This window comes from Pygocentrus nattereri, chromosome 27 (assembly GCF_015220715.1).
Source record: "Pygocentrus nattereri isolate fPygNat1 chromosome 27, fPygNat1.pri, whole genome shotgun sequence".
Lineage (NCBI taxonomy): Eukaryota > Metazoa > Chordata > Actinopteri > Characiformes > Serrasalmidae > Pygocentrus > Pygocentrus nattereri.
The window spans coordinates 24787185-24810283 of record NC_051237.1 but is presented as its reverse complement, the minus strand read 5'-3'; the positions used below and the strand labels follow the sequence as shown (position 1 = coordinate 24810283).

At 44.1% G+C, this 23099-nt stretch overlaps 1 protein-coding gene across 1 annotated transcript in view; it reads right to left on the bottom strand.

Annotated features, from left to right (window-relative positions):
• stx1b (syntaxin 1B) overlaps positions 1 to 23099 on the bottom strand; it is a 99905-nt gene that overhangs the window by 30995 nt on the left and 45811 nt on the right. Inside the window, exon 3 of the mRNA XM_017684978.2 lies at positions 1957 to 2056. Coding sequence (XP_017540467.1) covers positions 1957 to 2056 — 100 coding nt within the window. The remainder of the gene's footprint in view (positions 1 to 1956; positions 2057 to 23099) is intronic.

Sequence of the window (23099 nt, the reverse complement as noted above, 5' to 3'; positions counted from 1 at the left end):
CAGACTCGGGCCTGTCAGGAGGCATTGGAACGTCAGGGATTAAAGCCTCAGCCGGCGGAGGAAAAGGCGCTTTGCCCTGGCAGGCTGAGTTAAGGACAGAGTGACTCAGTGCCAAAGAGAAGAGAGAGGGGATGGCATCACTGGACAGCGTTACAGTGGCCAGAACTGAAGAGCAGCAGTGCTTCACAGCCAGAGAGAAAGGGCTTATATTTATTCTCTGAAGCAAAGCAAATTCCTGGCGTTAGGCAGCACAGACGATGCACTGTTTACGTTATGATATTCATTTTAATTACAGAATAACACAGTGCATGAAAGGAAAACGCACTAAAGAGGGGATTACTGTATTTAAAAAAGAATAAAGCATGTGTGGTGCAGGCCTCTATTACAGTTCTTAGGAAATGATTCAGTGCAGCATTAAATCCCACATTTCACCACAATTTGATCTGATTACTTTGGTGCGATTCACAACATTTTTTTGTTAAATACACTGAATACTCTCCACTGTGACCAGAGGAAATGAGTGAGTAGCCAGATAATTCTGTTTTAGCCCAAATCAGGGGGCAGACATTGCTGAATATTGTTAGAATCATTTATAATTTATCATAATGCTGAGTTTACAGTTTGGTGATCAACAGCAAATGATATTTTCACTATTTTTCCTGGAAAAAAAAACAGACGTGACTGTAGCATCAGAGATTAAACTCATCATTTTGTATTTATATTAGCGCTGGCTTTCACGGTCCTTTAAAGGGCCCATATCCTACATTTTTCTTGTATTTTATTTTTCCTCTTATGTAATTTTACCTAAACAAAAACAGCCATAACTAATTTCTACATGTTTATTTGGCATTTTATCAGGCTGGTCCTGTTACTGTGCCTTTAAGGCTCATATATTTAAAAGAGCTCTGTTCTGATTGGCTGCCCTGTATTACACCTTACTCAAAAAGCAGTCTGGGCTTAAACACTTCTTATAACTTCAGTGTGAGTGGGCGGAGCTAAAGTGCTGTATTTTGAATAGGGGGATGTATGTAAATGTGTTGGTTTTTGTAATGTTACAAAAACAGAGAATTCAAAAACAGTTTTTTTTTGCAGGTTAGTTTCCATAAACAGACTGTCTGTTCTGGGAAGTGAATGGTATGACTTGAAACCAAGCGTTTACATGGTATGAACTTATGATGATCTTATCTAAGAAAGAGAGGAAAATTCAGTTTTCCATGATGCAGGTCAAAGGATTAAGTGGGTAAGTGTGAGACTTAAACTCTGAAATACTAGGTAACTATTCTGGTCTTGGAAAAGAGTCTGTACTTCATAATTATCTGATTAACACCCAAAATTAGTGTAAAAGAGTGTCATATTTTTCCGTTTTTTGGGCAGTACATTAATCTTACAATATGTTTTCTCAATCATGAAAAGGAAATTAAAGTTTTAAGTGTTGTCCAAATGCAATATTCCACAATATGTCAGCATTTTTACCAATTTTGGTCTGCCAGGGATCAAATTTACATTGGATCTGTGATCATATCCTGTGAACTTGGAAATGACTTTGATGGCAAAAATGTTGCAGTGGGTGGAAAAAAAAGGCAAATTCTGTGTAAAGTTTGTGCCTTGACCTTGAGAAGGTAAGTAACAGGATTACTATAGATCCAGGTTCAAAGCGATTGCAGGATTAAGTGAATCTGAGGGATGCTGGAGATGCCGAAGTCTGATTAGTGAGCAGTAAAGAACATCCAGGTGCATTCAAACTCTGGGAGTTTGAGTATGTAGAAAAAAATCACACTGTTAAATAAACAGTATGCTGTAGAACGTTGAGTGCTTGGCCCCCTGATAATTGCCACATTACGTAAGCCGAAGCCCAGGGCACGTCAGGCGGAGCTGCTTCCTACAACATGACATCAAACCGAAGCACACAGTGCTGGTACGAGTGTTTTTTGTGAGGGAGGACGACGCGGGACTCACTCTCGTCAGGGTTGGGCGCTGCCAGGATGGCGCTGTGCTGTTTTTTCACCTGCTCCACGTCTTCCGACAGCTTCTCAATGCAGCCGCGAATCTCCTCCACCTGCAGCCCAACACAGCAACCGTTAAACATGGCCCAATTAAAAGAGTCTTAAACACAGGATCCTCAGTTCTCACTCTGAAACTTAGTTGTGTATCGGCTTCATCGTTACCTGAAAATACAGGGCACAAAGTTAGATCTTGGCAAAAGAGGTCACTAGAGCTAATACAGCTTCTCTTTCTGACATCACTGTGAGAATATTAAGGTTATTTAACCTATTTTAAGACATTTTTGCTTTCCTATTTACTGAAAATTGTGTATTCTGTTCAGAAATTAACAAATTTTTCAAGAAATAATTCTTCAAATGAACCAATTTCTGCAAACAAGCAAAAACAAAAAACAAAACAAGATGATTAATTCTGATTAATTCTGCTACACAGTATTGACATAAGCACATCATCCCTGCTAGGTAAACCAGTGCAGACCAGTATGGCTGGTCACCATCAAAACCAGCGTTATGTTGAGTTTGGATTCAGCTGAATCAGCACTAGTTTTCCTGTAGGGTTAGCAGATGTTAGATTCTGTCATAACAGGTTATTTCCAGTAATATAGGGGGCAGTGCAGGTCAGGGAACCAGCCCTGTGACCAGAAGGTCGCCGGTTCGATCCCCTCAGCTGACAGTCCATGACTGAAGTGCCCTTGAGCAAGACACCTAACCCCCAACTGCTCCCCGGCCTCCGTGGATAAGGCTGCCCACCGCTCCGGGCAAGTGTGCTCACTGCCCCCTAGTGTGTGTGTTCACTTGTGTGTATGTATGTGGGACTTTCACTGCACGGATGGTTAAATGCAGAGGTCTAATTCCACAGAGTGCAAACACAGAGACAGATGGTTGTAAATTCTTCTAATTCTAATATAAGCATGTCATGTTACTATTACCACTAATTTTGATGACAGGTGTCGTTACATGTGATGTTACAACAGCTCAATGCCACACTAGTTAGCCTTCATAACATCGAACATTATGACATCAGCCATGACAACCAGCAGTAACAGTAAGACAGCACTGAGCACAATGTGTTAGAACAACTTATGACAGCATCATGACATGTTCACGGCATGGTTATGTCAAATTCATTATGCCATGTTTATGTTTCTTCATCATTTGAGCTCAGCAGCTGCAGCTATGGACCAATAGAATTGCTCCAAAGCTGCTTGGGATAAAACCTATTTAACGTAACGTACATTAAACGTGAAGAATGTTTTCATTAATGTGGAGATGCTGGTTTCGGGTTGGATGGTAGCAAAAGTATAAATAACATACAGGCTGTGCAAAAGAACGTAGATCAAAAGTAGATGCATATTTTTAGAATTTAGAACCATTTTGCCAACTGTAGAATTAGACCTCTGCATTTAACCAATCCGTGCAGTGAAACACCCACACACACATGACGGATGTATAGCCAGACCTGGGGGAAATGGCTCAGTGCCTAAACTTACAAAGGGACCGAAGAGACCCTGTGGGGACCGAACTGGGACGGAGACTGGGACGGGGTCTGCTTTCATACATGCTAATAACAATAGAATTAGAGACCTTGAAAGCTGACATTGATTTAGCAAATGCTGTACAAAGTGATGAATCCAAAGCAATTGACACATCAACACAACGGTCTTCTTAACATTTGGCTGCCCTGACTGATGAATCAATTTACAGTCACCGGAGAAAGAAAAGCGTATGTTCAACTGTGTTTCTGTAAGAGAAACACTTTCTAAATAAAACGAGCTTCACCTGTGAAGTCACCGAAAAATTTCTACATGAAAAAACAAATGATAAACAAGAAATAAACAAATAAATGAAAGTGATTCAGCGCCGCCCTCTAAAGGCGTCATTAACAAGCAACAAATAAACAAACGTCTCTCAGCTCCGCCCTCTAAAGGCGTCATGAACAAGCAACAAATAAACAAACGTCTCTCAGCTCCGCCCTCTAAAGATGTCATTAACAAGCAACAAATAAACAAACGTCTCTCAGCTCCGCCCTCTAAAGACGTCATTAACAACCATCAAATACACAAACGCCGCTCAGCTCCGCCCTCTAAAGACGTCATTAACAACCATCAAATACACAAACGCCGCTCAGCTCCGCCCACTAAAGACGTCATTAACAACCATCAAATACACAAACGCCGCTCAGCTACGCCCTCTAAAGACGTCATTAACAACCATCAAATACACAAACGCCGCTCAGCTCCGCCCTCTAAAGACGTCATTAACAACCATCAAATACACAAACGCCGCTCAGCTCCGCCCTCTAAAGACGTCATTAACAACCATCAAATACACAAACGCCGCTCAGCTCCGCCCACTAAAGACGTCATTAACAACCATCAAATACACAAACGCCGCTCAGCTACGCCCTCTAAAGACGTCATTAACAACCATCAAATACACAAACGCCGCTCAGCTCCGCCCACTAAAGACGTCATTAACAACCATCAAATAAACAAACGTCACTCAGCGCCGCCCTCTAAAGACGTCATTAACAACCATCAAATAAACAAACGCCGCTCAGCTCCGCCCTCTAAAGGCGTCATTAACAAACATCAAATAAACAAATGCCGCTCAGCTCCGCCCTCTAAAGATGTTATAAACAACCATCAAATAAACAAACGTCACTCAGCGCCGGCCTCTAAAGGTGTCATTAACAAACATCAAATAAACAAACGTCGCTCAGCGCCGGCCTCTAAAGGCGTCATTAACAACCATCAAATAAACAAACATCTCTCAGCTCCGCCCTCTAAAGGCAACATTACCAAACATCAAATAAACAAACATCTCTCAGCTCCGCCCTCTAAAGGCATCATTACCAAACATCAAAGAAACAAATGTCTCTCAGCTCCGCCCTCTAAAGGCATCATTACCAAACATCAAAGAAACAAACGCCTCTCAGCTCCGCCCTCTAAAGGCATCATTACCAAACATCAAAGAAACAAACGCCTCTCAGCTCCGCCCTCTAAAGGCATCATTAGCAAACATCAAAGAAACAAACGTCTCTCAGGGCCGCCCTCTAAAGGCATCATTAGCAAACATCAAAGAAACAAACGCCTCTCAGCGCCGCCCTCTAAAGCCATCATTACCAAACATCAAAGAAACAAACGTCTCTCAGGGCCGCCTTCTAAAGGCATCATTACCAAACATCAAAGAAACAAACGTCTCTCAGGGCCGCCCTCTAAAGGCATCATTACCAAACATCAAAGAAACAAACGTCGCTCACCGCCGCCCTCTAAAGGCATCATTAGCAAACATCAAAGAAACAAACGCCTCTCAGCTCCGCCCTCTAAAGGCATCATTACCAAACATCAAAGAAACAAACGTCGCTCACCGCCGCCCTCTAAAGGCATCATTAGCAAACATCAAAGAAACAAACGTCTCTCAGCGCCGCCCTCTAAAGGCATCATTAACAAACATCAAAGAAACAAACGCCTCTCAGGGCCGCCCTCTAAAGGCATCAATACCAAACATCAAAGAAACAAACGTCTCTCAGCGCCGCCCTCTAAAGGCATCGTTAGCAAACATCAAAGAAACAAACGTCTCTCAGCGCCGCCCTCTAAAGGCATCATTAGCAAACATCAAAGAAACAAACGTCTTTCAGCCCCGCCCTCTAAAGGCGTCATTAACAAACATAAAATAAACAAAAGTCACTCAGCTCCGCCCCTAAAGGCGTCATTAACAAGCAACAAATAAACAAACCCCGCTCAGCGCTGCCCTCTAAAGGCATCATTAACAACCATCAAATTAACAATCGTCACTCAGCTCCGCCCTCTAAAGACGTCATTAACAGCCATCAAATAAACAAACGTCTCTCAGCGCCGCCCTCTAAAGGCGTCATTAACAAACATCAAGGAAACAAACGTCGCTCAGCGCCGCCCTCTAAAGGCATCATTACCAAACATCAAAGAAACAAACGTCTCTCAGGGCCGCCCTCTAAAGGCATCATTAACAAACATCAAACAAACAAACGTCTCTCAGGGCCGTCCTCTAAAGGCATCATTAGCAAACATCAAAGAAACAAACGTCTCTCAGGGCCGCCCTGTAAAGGCATCATTAGCAAACATCAAAGAAACAAACGTCTCTCAGGGCCGCCCTCTAAAAGCATCATTACCAAACATCAAAGAAACAAACATCTCTCAGCTCCGCCCTCTAAAGGCATCATTACCAAACATCAAAGAAACAAATGTCTCTCAGCTCCGCCCTCTAAAGGCATCATTACCAAACATCAAAGAAACAAACGCCTCTCAGCTCCGCCCTCTAAAGGCATCATTACCAAACATCAAAGAAACAAACGCCTCTCAGCTCCGCCCTCTAAAGGCATCATTACCAAACATCAAAGAAACAAACGTCGCTCACCGCCGCCCTCTAAAGGCATCATTAGCAAACATCAAAGAAACAAACGCCTCTCAGCGCCGCCCTCTAAAGCCATCATTACCAAACATCAAAGAAACAAACGTCTCTCAGGGCCGCCCTCTAAAGGTGTCATTACCAAACATCAAAGAAACAAACGTCTCTCAGGGCCGCACTCTAAAGGCATCATTACCAAACATCAAAGAAACAAACGTCTCTCAGGGCCACCCTCTAAACGCATCATTACCAAACATCAAAGAAACAAACGTCTCTCAGGGCCGCCCTCTAAACGCATCATTACCAAACATCAAAGAAACAAACGCCTCTCAGCTCCGCCCTCTAAAGGCATCATTACCAAACATCAAAGAAACAAACGCCTCTCAGCTCCGCCCTCTAAAGGCATCATTACCAAACATCAAAGAAACAAACGCCTCTCAGCTCCGCCCTCTAAAGGCATCATTACCAAACATCAAAGAAACAAACGTCGCTCACCGCCGCCCTCTAAAGGCATCATTAACAAACATCAAAGAAACAAACGCCTCTCAGGGCCGCCCGCTAAAGGCATCAATACCAAACATCAAAGAAACAAACGTCTCTCAGCGCCGCCCTCTAAAGGCATCGTTAGCAAACATCAAAGAAACAAACGTCTCTCAGGGCCGCCCTCTAAAGGCATCATTAGCAAACATCAAAGAAACAAACGTCTTTCAGCTCCGCCCTCTAAAGGCGTCATTAACAAACATAAAATAAACAAACGTCTCTCAGCGCCGCCCTCTAAAGGCGTCATTAACAAACATCAAGGAAACAAACGTCGCTCAGCGCCGCCCTCTAAAGGCATCATTACCAAACATCAAAGAAACAAACGTCTCTCAGGGCCGCCCTCTAAAGGCATCATTAACAAACATCAAACAAACAAACGTCTCTCAGGGCCGTCCTCTAAAGGCATCATTAGCAAACATCAAAGAAACAAACGTCTCTCAGGGCCGCCCTGTAAAGGCATCATTAGCAAACATCAAAGAAACAAACGTCTCTCAGGGCCGCCCTCTAAAAGCATCATTACCAAACATCAAAGAAACAAACATCTCTCAGCTCCGCCCTCTAAAGGCATCATTACCAAACATCAAAGAAACAAATGTCTCTCAGCTCCGCCCTCTAAAGGCATCATTACCAAACATCAAAGAAACAAACGCCTCTCAGCTCCGCCCTCTAAAGGCATCATTACCAAACATCAAAGAAACAAACGCCTCTCAGCTCCGCCCTCTAAAGGCATCATTACCAAACATCAAAGAAACAAACGTCGCTCACCGCCGCCCTCTAAAGGCATCATTAGCAAACATCAAAGAAACAAACGCCTCTCAGCGCCGCCCTCTAAAGCCATCATTACCAAACATCAAAGAAACAAACGTCTCTCAGGGCCGCCCTCTAAAGGTGTCATTACCAAACATCAAAGAAACAAACGTCTCTCAGGGCCGCACTCTAAAGGCATCATTACCAAACATCAAAGAAACAAACGTCTCTCAGGGCCACCCTCTAAACGCATCATTACCAAACATCAAAGAAACAAACGTCTCTCAGGGCCGCCCTCTAAAGGCATCATTACCAAACATCAAAGAAACAAACGCCTCTCAGCTCCGCCCTCTAAAGGCATCATTACCAAACATCAAAGAAACAAACGCCTCTCAGCTCCGCCCTCTAAAGGCATCATTACCAAACATCAAAGAAACAAACGCCTCTCAGCTCCGCCCTCTAAAGGCATCATTACCAAACATCAAAGAAACAAACGTCGCTCACCGCCGCCCTCTAAAGGCATCATTAACAAACATCAAAGAAACAAACGCCTCTCAGGGCCGCCCGCTAAAGGCATCAATACCAAACATCAAAGAAACAAACGTCTCTCAGCGCCGCCCTCTAAAGGCATCGTTAGCAAACATCAAAGAAACAAACGTCTCTCAGGGCCGCCCTCTAAAGGCATCATTAGCAAACATCAAAGAAACAAACGTCTTTCAGCTCCGCCCTCTAAAGGCGTCATTAACAAACATAAAATAAACAAAAGTCACTCAGCTCCGCCCCTAAAGGCGTCATTAACAAGCAACAAATAAACAAACCCCGCTCAGCGCCGCCCTCTAAAGGCATCATTAACAACCATCAAATTAACAATCGTCACTCAGCTCCGCCCTCTAAAGACGTCATTAACAGCCATCAAATAAACAAACGTCGCTCAGCTCCGCCCTCTAAAGGTGTCATTAACAAGCAACAAATAAACAAACGTCTCTCAGCGCCGCCCTCTAAAGGCATCATTAACAACCATCAAATTAACAATCGTCACTCAGCTCCGCCCTCTAAAGACGTCATTAACAGCCATCAAATAAACAAACGTCGCTCAGCTCCGCCCTCTAAAGGTGTCATTAACAAGCAACAAATAAACAAACGTCTCTCAGCGCCGCCCTCTAAAGTCATCATTATCAAACATCAAAGAAACAAACGTCTCTCAGGGCCGCCCTCTAAAGGCATCATTAACAAACATCAAACAAACAAACGTCTCTCAGGGCCGTCCTCTAAAGGCATCATTACCAAACATCAAAGAAACAAACGTCTCTCAGGGCCGCCCTCTAAAGGCATCATTAACAAACATCAAACAAACAAACGTCTCTCAGGGCCGCCCTGTAAAGGCATCATTAACAAACATCAAAGAAACAAACGTCTCTCAGGGCCGCCCTCTAAAAGCATCATTACCAAACATCAAAGAAACAAACGTCTCTCAGGGCCGCCCTCTAAAGGCATCATTACCAAACATCAAATAAACAAACGCCGCTCAGCGCCGCCCTCTAAAGACGTCATTAACAACCATCAAATAAACAAACCCTGCTCAGCTCCGCCCTCTAAAGACGTCATTAACAACCATCAAATACACAAACGCCGCTCAGCTCCGCCCTCTAAAGATGTCATTAACAACCATCAAATAAACAAACGTCGCTCAGCTCCGCCCTCTAAAGGTGTCATTAACAAGCAACAAATAAACAAACGTCTCTCAGCGCCGCCCTCTAAAGGCGTCATTAACAAACATCAAGGAAACAAACGTCGCTCAGCGCCGCCCTCTAAAGGCATCATTACCAAACATCAAAGAAACAAACGTCTCTCAGGGCCGCCCTCTAAAGGCATCATTAACAAACATCAAACAAACAAACGTCTCTCAGGGCCGCTCTGTAAAGGCATCATTAGCAAACATCAAAGAAACAAACGTCTCTCAGGGCCGCCCTGTAAAGGCATCATTAGCAAACATCAAAGAAACAAACGTCTCTCAGGGCCGCCCTCTAAAAGCATCATTACCAAACATCAAAGAAACAAACATCTCTCAGCTCCGCCCTCTAAAGGCATCATTACCAAACATCAAAGAAACAAATGTCTCTCAGCTCCGCCCTCTAAAGGCATCATTACCAAACATCAAAGAAACAAACGCCTCTCAGCTCCGCCCTCTAAAGGCATCATTACCAAACATCAAAGAAACAAACGCCTCTCAGCTCCGCCCTCTAAAGGCATCATTACCAAACATCAAAGAAACAAACGTCGCTGACCGCCGCCCTCTAAAGGCATCATTAGCAAACATCAAAGAAACAAACGCCTCTCAGCGCCGCCCTCTAAAGCCATCATTACCAAACATCAAAGAAACAAACGTCTCTCAGGGCCGCCCTCTAAAGGTGTCATTACCAAACATCAAAGAAACAAACGTCTCTCAGGGCCGCCCTCTAAACGCATCATTACCAAACATCAAAGAAACAAACGTCGCTCACCGCCGCCCTCTAAAGGCATCATTAGCAAACATCAAAGAAACAAACGCCTCTCAGCTCCGCCCTCTAAAGGCATCATTACCAAACATCAAAGAAACAAACGCCTCTCAGCTCCGCCCTCTAAAGGCATCATTACCAAACATCAAAGAAACAAACGCCTCTCAGCTCCGCCCTCTAAAGGCATCATTACCAAACATCAAAGAAACAAACGTCGCTCACCGCCGCCCTCTAAAGGCATCATTAACAAACATCAAAGAAACAAACGCCTCTCAGGGCCGCCCGCTAAAGGCATCAATACCAAACATCAAAGAAACAAACGTCTCTCAGCGCCGCCCTCTAAAGGCATCGTTAGCAAACATCAAAGAAACAAACGTCTCTCAGGGCCGCCCTCTAAAGGCATCATTAGCAAACATCAAAGAAACAAACGTCTTTCAGCTCCGCCCTCTAAAGGCGTCATTAACAAACATAAAATAAACAAAAGTCACTCAGCTCCGCCCCTAAAGGCGTCATTAACAAGCAACAAATAAACAAACCCCGCTCAGCGCCGCCCTCTAAAGGCATCATTAACAACCATCAAATTAACAATCGTCACTCAGCTCCGCCCTCTAAAGGCGTCATTAACAAACATAAAATAAACAAAAGTCTTTCAGCTCCGCCCCTAAAGGCGTCATTAACAAGCAACAAATAAACAAACCCCGCTCAGCGCCGCCCTCTAAATGCATCATTAACAACCATCAAATTAACAATCGTCACTCAGCTCCGCCCTCTAAAGACGTCATTAACAGCCATCAAATAAACAAACGTCGCTCAGCTCCGCCCTCTAAAGGTGTCATTAACAAGCAACAAATAAACAAACGTCTCTCAGCGCCGCCCTCTAAAGGCGTCATTAACAAACATCAAGGAAACAAACGTCGCTCAGCGCCGCCCTCTAAAGGCATCATTACCAAACATCAAAGAAACAAACGTCTCTCAGGGCCGCCCTCTAAAGGCATCATTAACAAACATCAAACAAACCAACGTCTCTCAGGGCCGTCCTCTAAAGGCATCATTACCAAACATCAAACAAACAAACGTCTCTCAGGGCCGCCCTCTAAAGGCATCATTAACAAACATCAAACAAACAAACGTCTCTCAGGGCCGCCCTGTAAAGGCATCATTAACAAACATCAAAGAAACAAACGTCTCTCAGGGCCGACCCTCTAAAGGCATCATTAGCAAACATCAAAGAAACAAACGTCTCTCAGGGCCGCCCTGTAAAGGCATCATTAGCAAACATCAAAGAAACAAACGTCTCTCAGGGCCGCCCTCTAAAAGCATCATTACCAAACATCAAAGAAACAAACATCTCTCAGCTCCGCCCTCTAAAGGCATCATTACCAAACATCAAAGAAACAAATGTCTCTCAGCTCCGCCCTCTAAAGGCATCATTACCAAACATCAAAGAAACAAACGCCTCTCAGCTCCGCCCTCTAAAGGCATCATTACCAAACATCAAAGAAACAAACGCCTCTCAGCTCCGCCCTCTAAAGGCATCATTACCAAACATCAAAGAAACAAACGTCGCTGACCGCCGCCCTCTAAAGGCATCATTAGCAAACATCAAAGAAACAAACGCCTCTCAGCGCCGCCCTCTAAAGCCATCATTACCAAACATCAAAGAAACAAACGTCTCTCAGGGCCGCCCTCTAAAGGTGTCATTACCAAACATCAAAGAAACAAACGTCTCTCAGGGCCGCCCTCTAAACGCATCATTACCAAACATCAAAGAAACAAACGTCGCTCACCGCCGCCCTCTAAAGGCATCATTAGCAAACATCAAAGAAACAAACGCCTCTCAGCTCCGCCCTCTAAAGGCATCATTACCAAACATCAAAGAAACAAACGCCTCTCAGCTCCGCCCTCTAAAGGCATCATTACCAAACATCAAAGAAACAAACGCCTCTCAGCTCCGCCCTCTAAAGGCATCATTACCAAACATCAAAGAAACAAACGTCGCTCACCGCCGCCCTCTAAAGGCATCATTAACAAACATCAAAGAAACAAACGCCTCTCAGGGCCGCCCGCTAAAGGCATCAATACCAAACATCAAAGAAACAAACGTCTCTCAGCGCCGCCCTCTAAAGGCATCGTTAGCAAACATCAAAGAAACAAACGTCTCTCAGGGCCGCCCTCTAAAGGCATCATTAGCAAACATCAAAGAAACAAACGTCTTTCAGCTCCGCCCTCTAAAGGCGTCATTAACAAACATAAAATAAACAAAAGTCACTCAGCTCCGCCCCTAAAGGCGTCATTAACAAGCAACAAATAAACAAACCCCGCTCAGCGCCGCCCTCTAAAGGCATCATTAACAACCATCAAATTAACAATCGTCACTCAGCTCCGCCCTCTAAAGGCATCATTAACAAACATAAAATAAACAAAAGTCTTTCAGCTCCGCCCCTAAAGGCGTCATTAACAAGCAACAAATAAACAAACCCCGCTCAGCGCCGCCCTCTAAATGCATCATTAACAACCATCAAATTAACAATCGTCACTCAGCTCCGCCCTCTAAAGACGTCATTAACAGCCATCAAATAAACAAACGTCGCTCAGCTCCGCCCTCTAAAGGTGTCATTAACAAGCAACAAATAAACAAACGTCTCTCAGCGCCGCCCTCTAAAGGCGTCATTAACAAACATCAAGGAAACAAACGTCGCTCAGCGCCGCCCTCTAAAGGCATCATTACCAAACATCAAAGAAACAAACGTCTCTCAGGGCCGCCCTCTAAAGGCATCATTAACAAACATCAAACAAACCAACGTCTCTCAGGGCCGTCCTCTAAAGGCATCATTACCAAACATCAAACAAACAAACGCCTCTCAGCGCCGCCCTCTAAAGGCATCATTAACAAACATCAAACAAACAAACGTCTCTCAGGGCCGCCCTGTAAAGGCATCATTAACAAACATCAAAGAAACAAACGTCTCTCAGGGCCGACCCTCTAAAGGCATCATTAGCAAACATCAAAGAAACAAACGTCTCTCAGGGCCGCCCTCTAAAAGCATCATTACCAAACATCAAAGAAACAAACGTCTCTCAGGGCCGCCCTCTAAAGGCATCATTACCAAACATCAAAGAAACAAACGTCTCTCAGGGCCGCCCTCTAAAGGCATCATTAACAAACATCAAACAAACAAACGTCTCTCAGGGCCGCCCTGTAAAGGCATCATTAACAAACATCAAAGAAACAAACGTCTCTCAGGGCCGACCCTCTAAAGGCATCATTAGCAAACATCAAAGAAACAAACGTCTCTCAGGGCCGCCCTCTAAAAGCATCATTACCAAACATCAAAGAAACAAACGTCTCTCAGGGCCGCCCTCTAAAGGCATCATTACCAAACATCAAATAAACAAATGCCGCTCAGCGCCGCCCTCTAAAGACGTCATTAACAACCATCAAATAAACAAACCCTGCTCAGCTCCGCCCTCTAAAGACATCAATAACAACCATCAAATACACAAACGCTGCTTAGCTCCGCCCTCTAAAGACGTCATTAACAACCATCAAATACACAAACGCCGCTCAGCTCCGCCCTCTAAAGACGTCATTAACAACCATCAAATACACAAACGCCGCTCAGCTCCGCCCACTAAAGACGTCATTAACAACCATCAAATAAACAAACGTCACTCAGCGCCGCCCTCTAAAGACGTCATTAACAACCATCAAATAAACAAACGCCGCTCAGCTCCGCCCTCTAAAGGCGTCATTAACAAACATCAAATAAACAAACGCCGCTCAGCTCCGCCCTCTAAAGACGTTATAAACAACCATCAAATAAACAAACGTCACTCAGCGCCGGCCTCTAAAGGTGTCATTAACAAACATCAAATAAACAAACGTCACTCAGCGCCGGCCTCTAAAGGCGTCATTAACAACCATCAAAGAAACAAACATCTCTCAGCTCCGCCCTCTAAAGGCATCATTACCAAACATCAAATAAACAAACATCTCTCAGCTCCGCCCTCTAAAGGCATCATTACCAAACATCAAAGAAACAAATGTCTCTCAGCTCCGCCCTCTAAAGGCATCATTACCAAACATCAAAGAAACAAACGCCTCTCAGCGGCGCCCTCTAAAGCCATCATTACCAAACATCAAAGAAACAAACGCCTCTCAGCTCCGCCCTCTAAAGGCATCATTAGCAAACATCAAAGAAACAAACGCCTCTCAGCGGCACCCTCTAAAGCCATCATTACCAAACATCAAAGAAACAAACGTCTCTCAGGGCCGTCCTCTAAAGGCATCATTAACAACCATCAAATGAACAAACGCCTCTTAGCGCCGCCCTCTAAATGCATCATTAACAAACATCAAGGAAACAAACGTCTCTCAGGGCCGCCCTCTAAAGGCGTCATTAACAAACATCAAGGAAACAAACGTCTCTCAGGGCCGCCCTCTAAAGGCATCATTAACAAACATCAAAGAAACAAACGTCTCTCAGCACCGCCCAGTAAAGGCATCATTAACAAACATCAAAGAAACAAACGTCTCTTAGCGCCGCCCTCTAAAGGCATCATTAACAAACATCAAGGAAACAAACGTCTCTCAGCGCCGCCCTCTAAAGGCATCATTAACAAACATCAAAGAAACAAACGTCTCTCAGCACCGCCCAGTAAAGGCATCATTAACAAACATCAAAGAAACAAACGTCTCTTAGCGCCGCCCTCTAAAGGCATCATTAACAAACATCAAAGAAACAAACGACTCTCAGCACCGCCCTCTAAACGCATCATTAACAATCATCAACTAAACAAACGCCTCTCAGTGCCGCCCTCTAACATTCTATTAACAACCATCAAATGAACAAAGGTCTTTAAGTGCCGCCCTCTAAAGGCGTCATTAACAACCATCAAATGAACAAAGGTCTTTAAGTGCCGCCCTCTAAAGGCGTCATTAACAACCATCAAATGAACAAAGGTCTTTAAGTGCCGCCCTCTGAAGGCATCATTACGAAACATCAAGGAAAATAACGTCTCTTAGCACCGCCCAGTAAAGGCATCATTAACAAACATCAAAGAAACAAACGACTCTCAGCACCGCCCTCTAAAGGCATCATTAACAAACATCAAGGAAATAAACGTCTCTCAAGGCCGCCCTCTATAGGCATCATTAACAACCATCAAATGAAGAAAGGTCTTTAAGTGCCGCCCTCTAAAGGCGTCATTAACAACCATCAAATGAACAAAGGTCTTTAAGTGCCGCCCTCTAAAGGCGTGTTTAACAACCATCAAATGAACAAAGGTCTTTAAGTGCCGCCCTCTGAAGGCATCATTACGAAACATGAAAGAAACAAACGTCTCTGAACGCCGCCCTCTAATGGCATCATTAACAAACATCAAGGAAACAAACGTCTCTCAGCACCGCCCAGTACAGGCGTCATTAACAAACATCAAGGAAATAAACGTCTCTCAAGGCCGCCCTCTATAGGCATCATTAACAAACATCAATTAAACACACACCTCTCAGCGCCACCCTCTATAGGCATCATTAACAAACATCAATTAAACAAACGTCTCTGAACGCCGCCCTCTATAGGCATCATTAACAAACATCAATTAAACAAACGTCTCTCAGCGCCGCCCTCTAAAGGCATCATTAACAAACATCAAAGAAACAAACGACTCTCAGCACCGCCCAGTAAAGGCATCATTAACAAACATCAGCTAAACAAACGCCTCTCAGCGCCGCCCTCTAACATTCTATTAACAACCATCAAATGAACAAAGGTCTTTAAGTGCCGCCCTATAAAGGCGTCATTAACAACCATCAAATGAACAAAGGTCTTTAAGTGCCGCCCTCTGAAGGCATCATTACGAAACATCAAGGAAACAAACTCAGCACCGCCCAGTAAAGGCGTCATTAACAAACATCAAGGAAATAAACGTCTCTCAAGGCCGCCCTCTATAGGCATCATTAACAAACATCAAATAAACAAATGTCTCTCAGCACCGCCCAGTAAAGTCATCATTAACAAACATCAAGGAAACAACCGACTCTCAGGGCCGCCCTCTAAAGGCATCATTAACAACCATCAAATGAACAAACGCCTCTCAGCGCCGCCCTCTAAAGGCATCATTAACAAACATCAAGGAAATAAACGTCTCTCAGGGCCGCCCTGTAAAGGCGTCATTAACAACCATCAAATGAACAAACGCCTCTCAGCACCGCCCAGTAAAGGCATCATTAACAAACATCAAGGAAATAAACGTCTCTCAGGGCCGCCCTGTAAAGGCGTCATTAACAACCATCAAATGAACAAAGGTCTTTAAGTGCCGCCCTCTAAAGGCATCATTAACAAACATCAAGGAAACAAACGTCTCTCAGCACCGCCCAGTAAAGGCATCATTAACAAACATCAAGGAAATAAACGTCTCTCAAGGCCGCCCTCTATGGGCATCATAAACAAACATCAAATAAACAAACGTCTCTCAGCACCGCCCAGTAAAGGCATCATTAACAAACATCAATTAAACAAACGTCTCTGAATGCCGCCCTCTAAAGTCGTCATTAACAAACATCAAAGAAACAAACGACTCTCAGGGCCGCCCTGTAAAGGCATCATTAACAAACATCAAAGAAACAAACGTCTCTGAGCGCCGCCCTCTAAAGGCATCATTAACAATCATCAAATAAACAAATGCCTCTCAGCGCCGCCCTCTAAAGGCATCATTAACAAACATCAAGGAAACAAACGTCTCTCAGGGCCGCCCTCTAAAGTCGTCATTAACAACCATCAAATGAACAAAGGTCTTTAAGTGCCACCCTCTAAAAGCGTCATTAACAACCATGAAATGAACAAAGGTCTTTAAGTGCCGCCCTCTGAAGGCATCATTACCAAACATCAAAGAAACGTCTCTCAGGGCCGCCCACTGAAGGCATCATACACAAACATCTAATAAACATCGCTCAGCATCGCCCTCTAAAGGCTTCTTAAATAACCATTATATAAACAAACATCGCTCAGCGTCGCCTTCTAAAGGCGTCATTAACAACCATCAAATAAACAAACATCGCTCAGTGTTGCCCTCTAAAGGCGTCATTAACAAACGTCAAATAAACAAAAGACACTAAGCGCCGCCCTCTAAAGATGTCATTAACAACCATTAAATGAACAAACATCGCTCAGCACTGCCCTGTAAAGGCATCATTCTTCTTCTTCTTCTTTAGGCTGCTCCCTTTAGGGGTCGCCACAGCAGATCATCTGCCTGCATCTTGCCTTCACTGTCCCTCTGATCTGCTAATTTCTAATCTTGTCCATCCTTGTCACTCCCAACGAAAATCTCAGCATCTTCATCTCCAACCACCTCCAGCTCAGCCTCCTGTCTTTTAGACAGAGCCACAGTCTCCAAACCATACATCATAGCAGGACGCACTACTGTCTTGTAAACCTTCCCTTTCACTCTTGCTGCTATCCTTCTGTCACACATCAGCCCTGACATCCGTCTCCACCCACTCCATCCTGCCTGCACCCTCTTCTTCACGTCTTTTCTACACTGTCCATTGCTCTGGATGGTTGACCCAAGATATTTGAAGTCATCCACCTTTACGACCTCTACTCCTTGCATCTTCACCTTTCCACCTGCCTCCCTCTCATTCACACATGTATTCCATCTTGTCTCTACTGACCTTCATTCCTCTCCTCTCCAGTGCAAACCTCCACCTCTCCAGATTCTCTTCCACCTGCTCTCTACTCTCACCACAGATTACAATGTCATCTGCAAACATCATGGTCCATGGAGCCTCCTGCCTGACAACATCTGTCAACCTGTAAATCACCATTGCAAACAAGAAGGGGCTCAAAGCTGATGACTGATGTAACCCTACCTTCACCTTGAAACCATTTGTCACTCCAACTGCACACCTCACCACTGTCTCACTATCCTCATACATGTCCTGCACCACCCTAACATACTTTTCAGCTACACCTGACTTCCTCATACAGTACCACAGTTCCTCTCGTGGCACCCTATCATATGCCTTCTCTAGATCCACAAAGACACAATGCTGCTCCTTCTGACCTTCTCTGTACTTCTCTACCAACACTCTCAACGCAAAAATTGCATCTGTGGTTCTCTTTCTGGGCATGAAACCAAACTGCTGCTCACTGATCTGAACCTTTCGCCTTAGCCTTGCTTCAACAACTCTTTCCCATACCTTCATGGTGTGGCTCATCAACTTTATACCTCTGTAGTTACTGCAGCTCTGCACATCACCCTTGTTCTTAAAAATGGGGATCAATACACTGCTTCTCCACTCATCAGGCATCCTCTCACTCTCCAGGATTTTGTTAAACAACCTGGTTAAAAAGTCCACTGCCTTCTCTCCTAAACATCTCCATACCTCCACAGGTATGTCATCTGGACCAACTGCCTTTCCATTCTTCATCCTTTTTAAAGATGCCCTCACTTCCACCTTAAAAATTCTCTGCACTTCCTGATCCACTATCTCTCCCCCCGTTGTCCTCCTCTCTCTCTCTCGTTTTCCTCATTCATTAGTTCTTCAAAGTTCTCCTTCCATCTACTCATCACTCTCTGTTCACTCACTAGTACATTTCCCTCTCTATCCTTTATCAGCCTAACCTGCTATACATCCTTTCCAGCTCTATCTCTCTGTTAGCCAAACGATACAAGTCCTTTACTCCTTCTTTACTGTCCAGCCTCTCATACAGCTCATCATAGGCCTGAGCCTTTGCCACCATTCTTTTTGCTATGCTACTAGCATCACAGTACTCCTGCCTACTTCCTTCATCTCTCTGGTTATCCCACTTTTTCTTAGCTGCCTTCTTCTTCTGAATACTCTCTTGGACCTCCTCATTCCACCACCAGCTTTCCTTGTCTTCTTTCCTCTGACCAGACGAAACACCCAACACATTTTTGCCAGTTTCTCTCACCAACTTAGCTGTAGTTTCCCAGTCCTCAGGTAGCTCCTCACTGTCCCCAAGGGCCTGTTGCAATTTTTCCCTGAACTGCCTGCAACCATCCTCCTGCTTCAGCTTCCACCATCTAATCTTTGGCTCTGTCTTCACTCTCTTATTCTTCTTCTTTGTTTCTAATCTCATTCTACAGACATCCACCCTATGCTGCCTTGCTACACTTTCCCCTGGTACCAATTTACAATCTCTAATCTCCTTTAGGTGGCATCTCCTGCTAAGGATATAATCCACTTGTGTGCACCTCCTTCCACTCTTGTATGTCACCCTGTGTTCTTCCCTCTTCTGAAAATACGTGTTCACCACAGCCATTTCCATTCTCTTTGCAAAATCTACAACCATCTGACCTTCCGCATTTCTGTCTTTCACACCATACATACCCAGCACCACTTCATCCCCTCTGTTCCCTTCACCAACATGTCCATTGAAGTCTGCACCAATCACCAATCTGTCCTCTCTAGGGACACCATCTACCACTTCATCCATCTTACTCCAAAATTCCTCTTTCTCCTCTAACTGACAACCAGCCTGTGGTGCATATGAACTGACCACATTCAAAATTATACCATCAACCTCCAACTTCAGGCTCATGATCATGTCTGACACTCTCTTTACATTCAGAACACTTTTCCCAAGCTGTTCCTTTAGGATTATCCCTACTCCATTTCTCTTCCTCTCTACACCATGATAGAACAGTTTGAATCCACCTCCAATGTTCCTGGTCTTGCTTCCTTTCCATTTGGTCTACTGGACACAGAATATCTACCTTCCTTCTCTCCATCATGTCTGCAAGCTCTCTGCCTTTACCAGTCATTGTCCCTATGTTCAGAGTCCCCTTTCCTTCTCTCTCGCTGCCATCTAACACGCCTTCCTCAACCGATCCGGTATGACATCATCATTGATCATATTTGTGATCCGCATGATAGTTCTGGCACAAGTTTTACGCCGGATGCCCTTCCTGACGCAAGCCTCACCATTTATCCGGGCTTGGGACCGGCACCAGAAGTACACAAATTACACCCCTAATGGCTGGTTTCTCTAAAGGCGTCATTAACAACCATTAAATAAACAAACAGCGCTCAGCGCCACCCTCCAAAGGCGTCATTAACAACCACCAAATAAACAAACATCGCTCAGTGCCGCCCTCTAAAGGCGTCATTAACAACCATTAAATAAACAAACATCGCTCAGCGCCGCCCTCTAAAGGCGTCATTAACAACCACCAAATAAACAAACATCGCTCAGTGCCGCCCTCTAAAGGCGTCATTAACAACCATTAAATAAACAAACATCGCTCAGCGCCGCCCTCTAAAGGCGTCATTAACAACCATTAAATAAACAAACATCACTCAGTGCCGCCGTCTAAAGGCGTCATTAACAACCTTTAAATAAACAAACATCACTCAGCGTAGCCTCTAAAGGCATCATTAACAATCATGAAATAAACAAAGATCGCTCAGTGCCGCCTCTAAAGACGTCAATAACAACCATTGAATAAACAAACATCGCTCCGCACCGCCCTCTAAAGGCATGATTAACAATCACCAAATAAATAATCATCGCTCAGCGCCGCCCTCTAAAGGCGTCATTAACAGCCATCACATAAAGAAAGGCCTCTAAGCACCGCCCACTGAAGGCGTCATAAACAAACATCAAATAAACATCACTCAGCATCGCCTCTAAAGGCATCATTAACAATCACCAAATAAACAAACATCGCTCAGCATCGCCTCTAAAGGCATCATTAACAATCACCAAACAAACAAACATCGCTCAGCGTCGCCTCTAAAGGCATCATTAACAATCACCAAATAAACATCGCTCAGCATCGCCCTCTAAAAGCATAATTAACAGCCATCAAATGAACAAACACCTCTAAGCACCGCCCACAGAAGGCGTTATAAACAAACATCAAATAAACATTGCTCAGCGCCGCCCTTTAAAGGCGTCATTAACAGCTAACACATAAAGAAAGGCCTCTAAGCACCGCCCACTGAAGGCATCAAAAATAAACATCAAATGAACATCGCTCAGCATCGCCCCCTAAAGGCGCCATTAACAGCCATCACATAAAGAAACGCCTCTAAGCACCGCCCACTGAAGGCGTCATAAACAAACATCAAATAAACATCGCTCAGCATCGCCCTCTAAAGGCGTCATTAACAGCATCACATAAAGAAACGCCTCTAAGCACCGCCCACTGAAGTCGTCATAAACAAACATCAAATAAACATCACTCAGCATCGCCCTCTAAAGGCATCATTAACAATCACCAAATAAACAAACATCGAACAGCGTCGCCTCTAAAGGCATCACTAACAATCACCAAATAAACATCGCTCAGCATCGCCCTCTAAAGGCATAATTAACATCCATCAAATAAACAAACGTCTTGAAGCGCCACCCACTGAAGGCGTCATAAATAAACATCAAATAAACATCGCTCAGCATCACCCTCTAAAGGCATAATCTACAGCCATCAAATGAACAAACGCCTCTAAGCACCGCCCACAGAAGGCGTCATAAACAAACATCAAATCAAAATCGTTCAGCATCGCCCTCTAAAGGCATAATTAACATCCATCAAATAAACAAACGTCTCGAAGCGCCACCCACTGAAGGCGTCATAAATAAACATCAAACAAACATCGCTCAGCATCGCCCTCTAAAGGCATAATCAACAGCCATCAAATGAACAAACGCCTCTAAGCATTGCCCACCGAAGGCGTCATAAACAACGATCAAATAAGCATCGATCAGCATCGCCTTCAAAAGGCGTCATTAACAACCATCAAATAAAAAAACGCCTCTAAGCATTGCCCACTGAAGGCGTCATAAACAAACATCAAATAAACATTGCTCAGCGCTGCCCTCTAAAGGCGTCATTAACAGCCATCAAATTAACAAACGCCTCTAAGCACCGCCCACTGAAGGCATCAAAAATAAACATCAAATGAACATCGCTCAGCATCGCCATCTAAAGGCGTCATTAACAGCCATCACGTAAAGAAACGCCTCTAAGCACCGCCCACTGAAGGCATCATAAACAAACATCAAATAAATATCGCTCAGAATCGCCCTCTAAAGGCATAATTAACAGCGATCAAATGAACAAACATCTCTAAGCACCGCCCACTGAAGGCGTGATAAACAAACATCAAATAAACATCGCTCAGAATCGCCCTCTAAAGGCGTCATTAACAGCCATCAAATGAACAAACGTCTCTAAGCACCGCCCACTGAGGGCGTCATAAACAAACATCAAATAAACATCGCTCAGCATCGCCCTCTAAAGGCATCATTAACAGCATCACATAAAGAAATGCCTCTAAGCACCGCCCACAGAAGTCGTCATAAACAAACATCAAGTAAACATCTCTCAGCATCGCCCTCTAAAGGCATAATTAATGACCATCAAATAAACAAAAGTCTCTCAGCGCCGCCCACTGAGGGCATCATAAACAAACATCAAATAAACAAACGCCACTCAGCGCCGCCCACTGAAGGTGACATTAACAAACATCAAGTAAACATCGCTCAGCATTGCCCTCTAAAGGCGTCATAAACAACCATCAAATAAACAAACGTCTCTCAGCGCCGCCCAATGAATGCATCATAAACAAACATCAAATAAAAATCGCTCAGCATCGCCGTCTAAAGGAGTCATTAACAACCATCAAATAAACAAACATCTCAAAGCACCGCCCAATGAATGCATCATAAACAAACATCAAATAAAAATCGCTCAGCATCGCCGTCTAAAGGAGTCATTAACAACCATCAAATAAACAAACGCCTCAAAGCGCCACCCACTGAAGGCGTCATAAACAAACATCAAGTAAACATCGCTCCGCATCGCCCTCTAAAAGAATCATTAACAACTATCAAATAAACAAAGTTCTCAAAGCACCGCCCACTGAAGGTGTCATAAACAAACATCTAATAAACATCGCTCA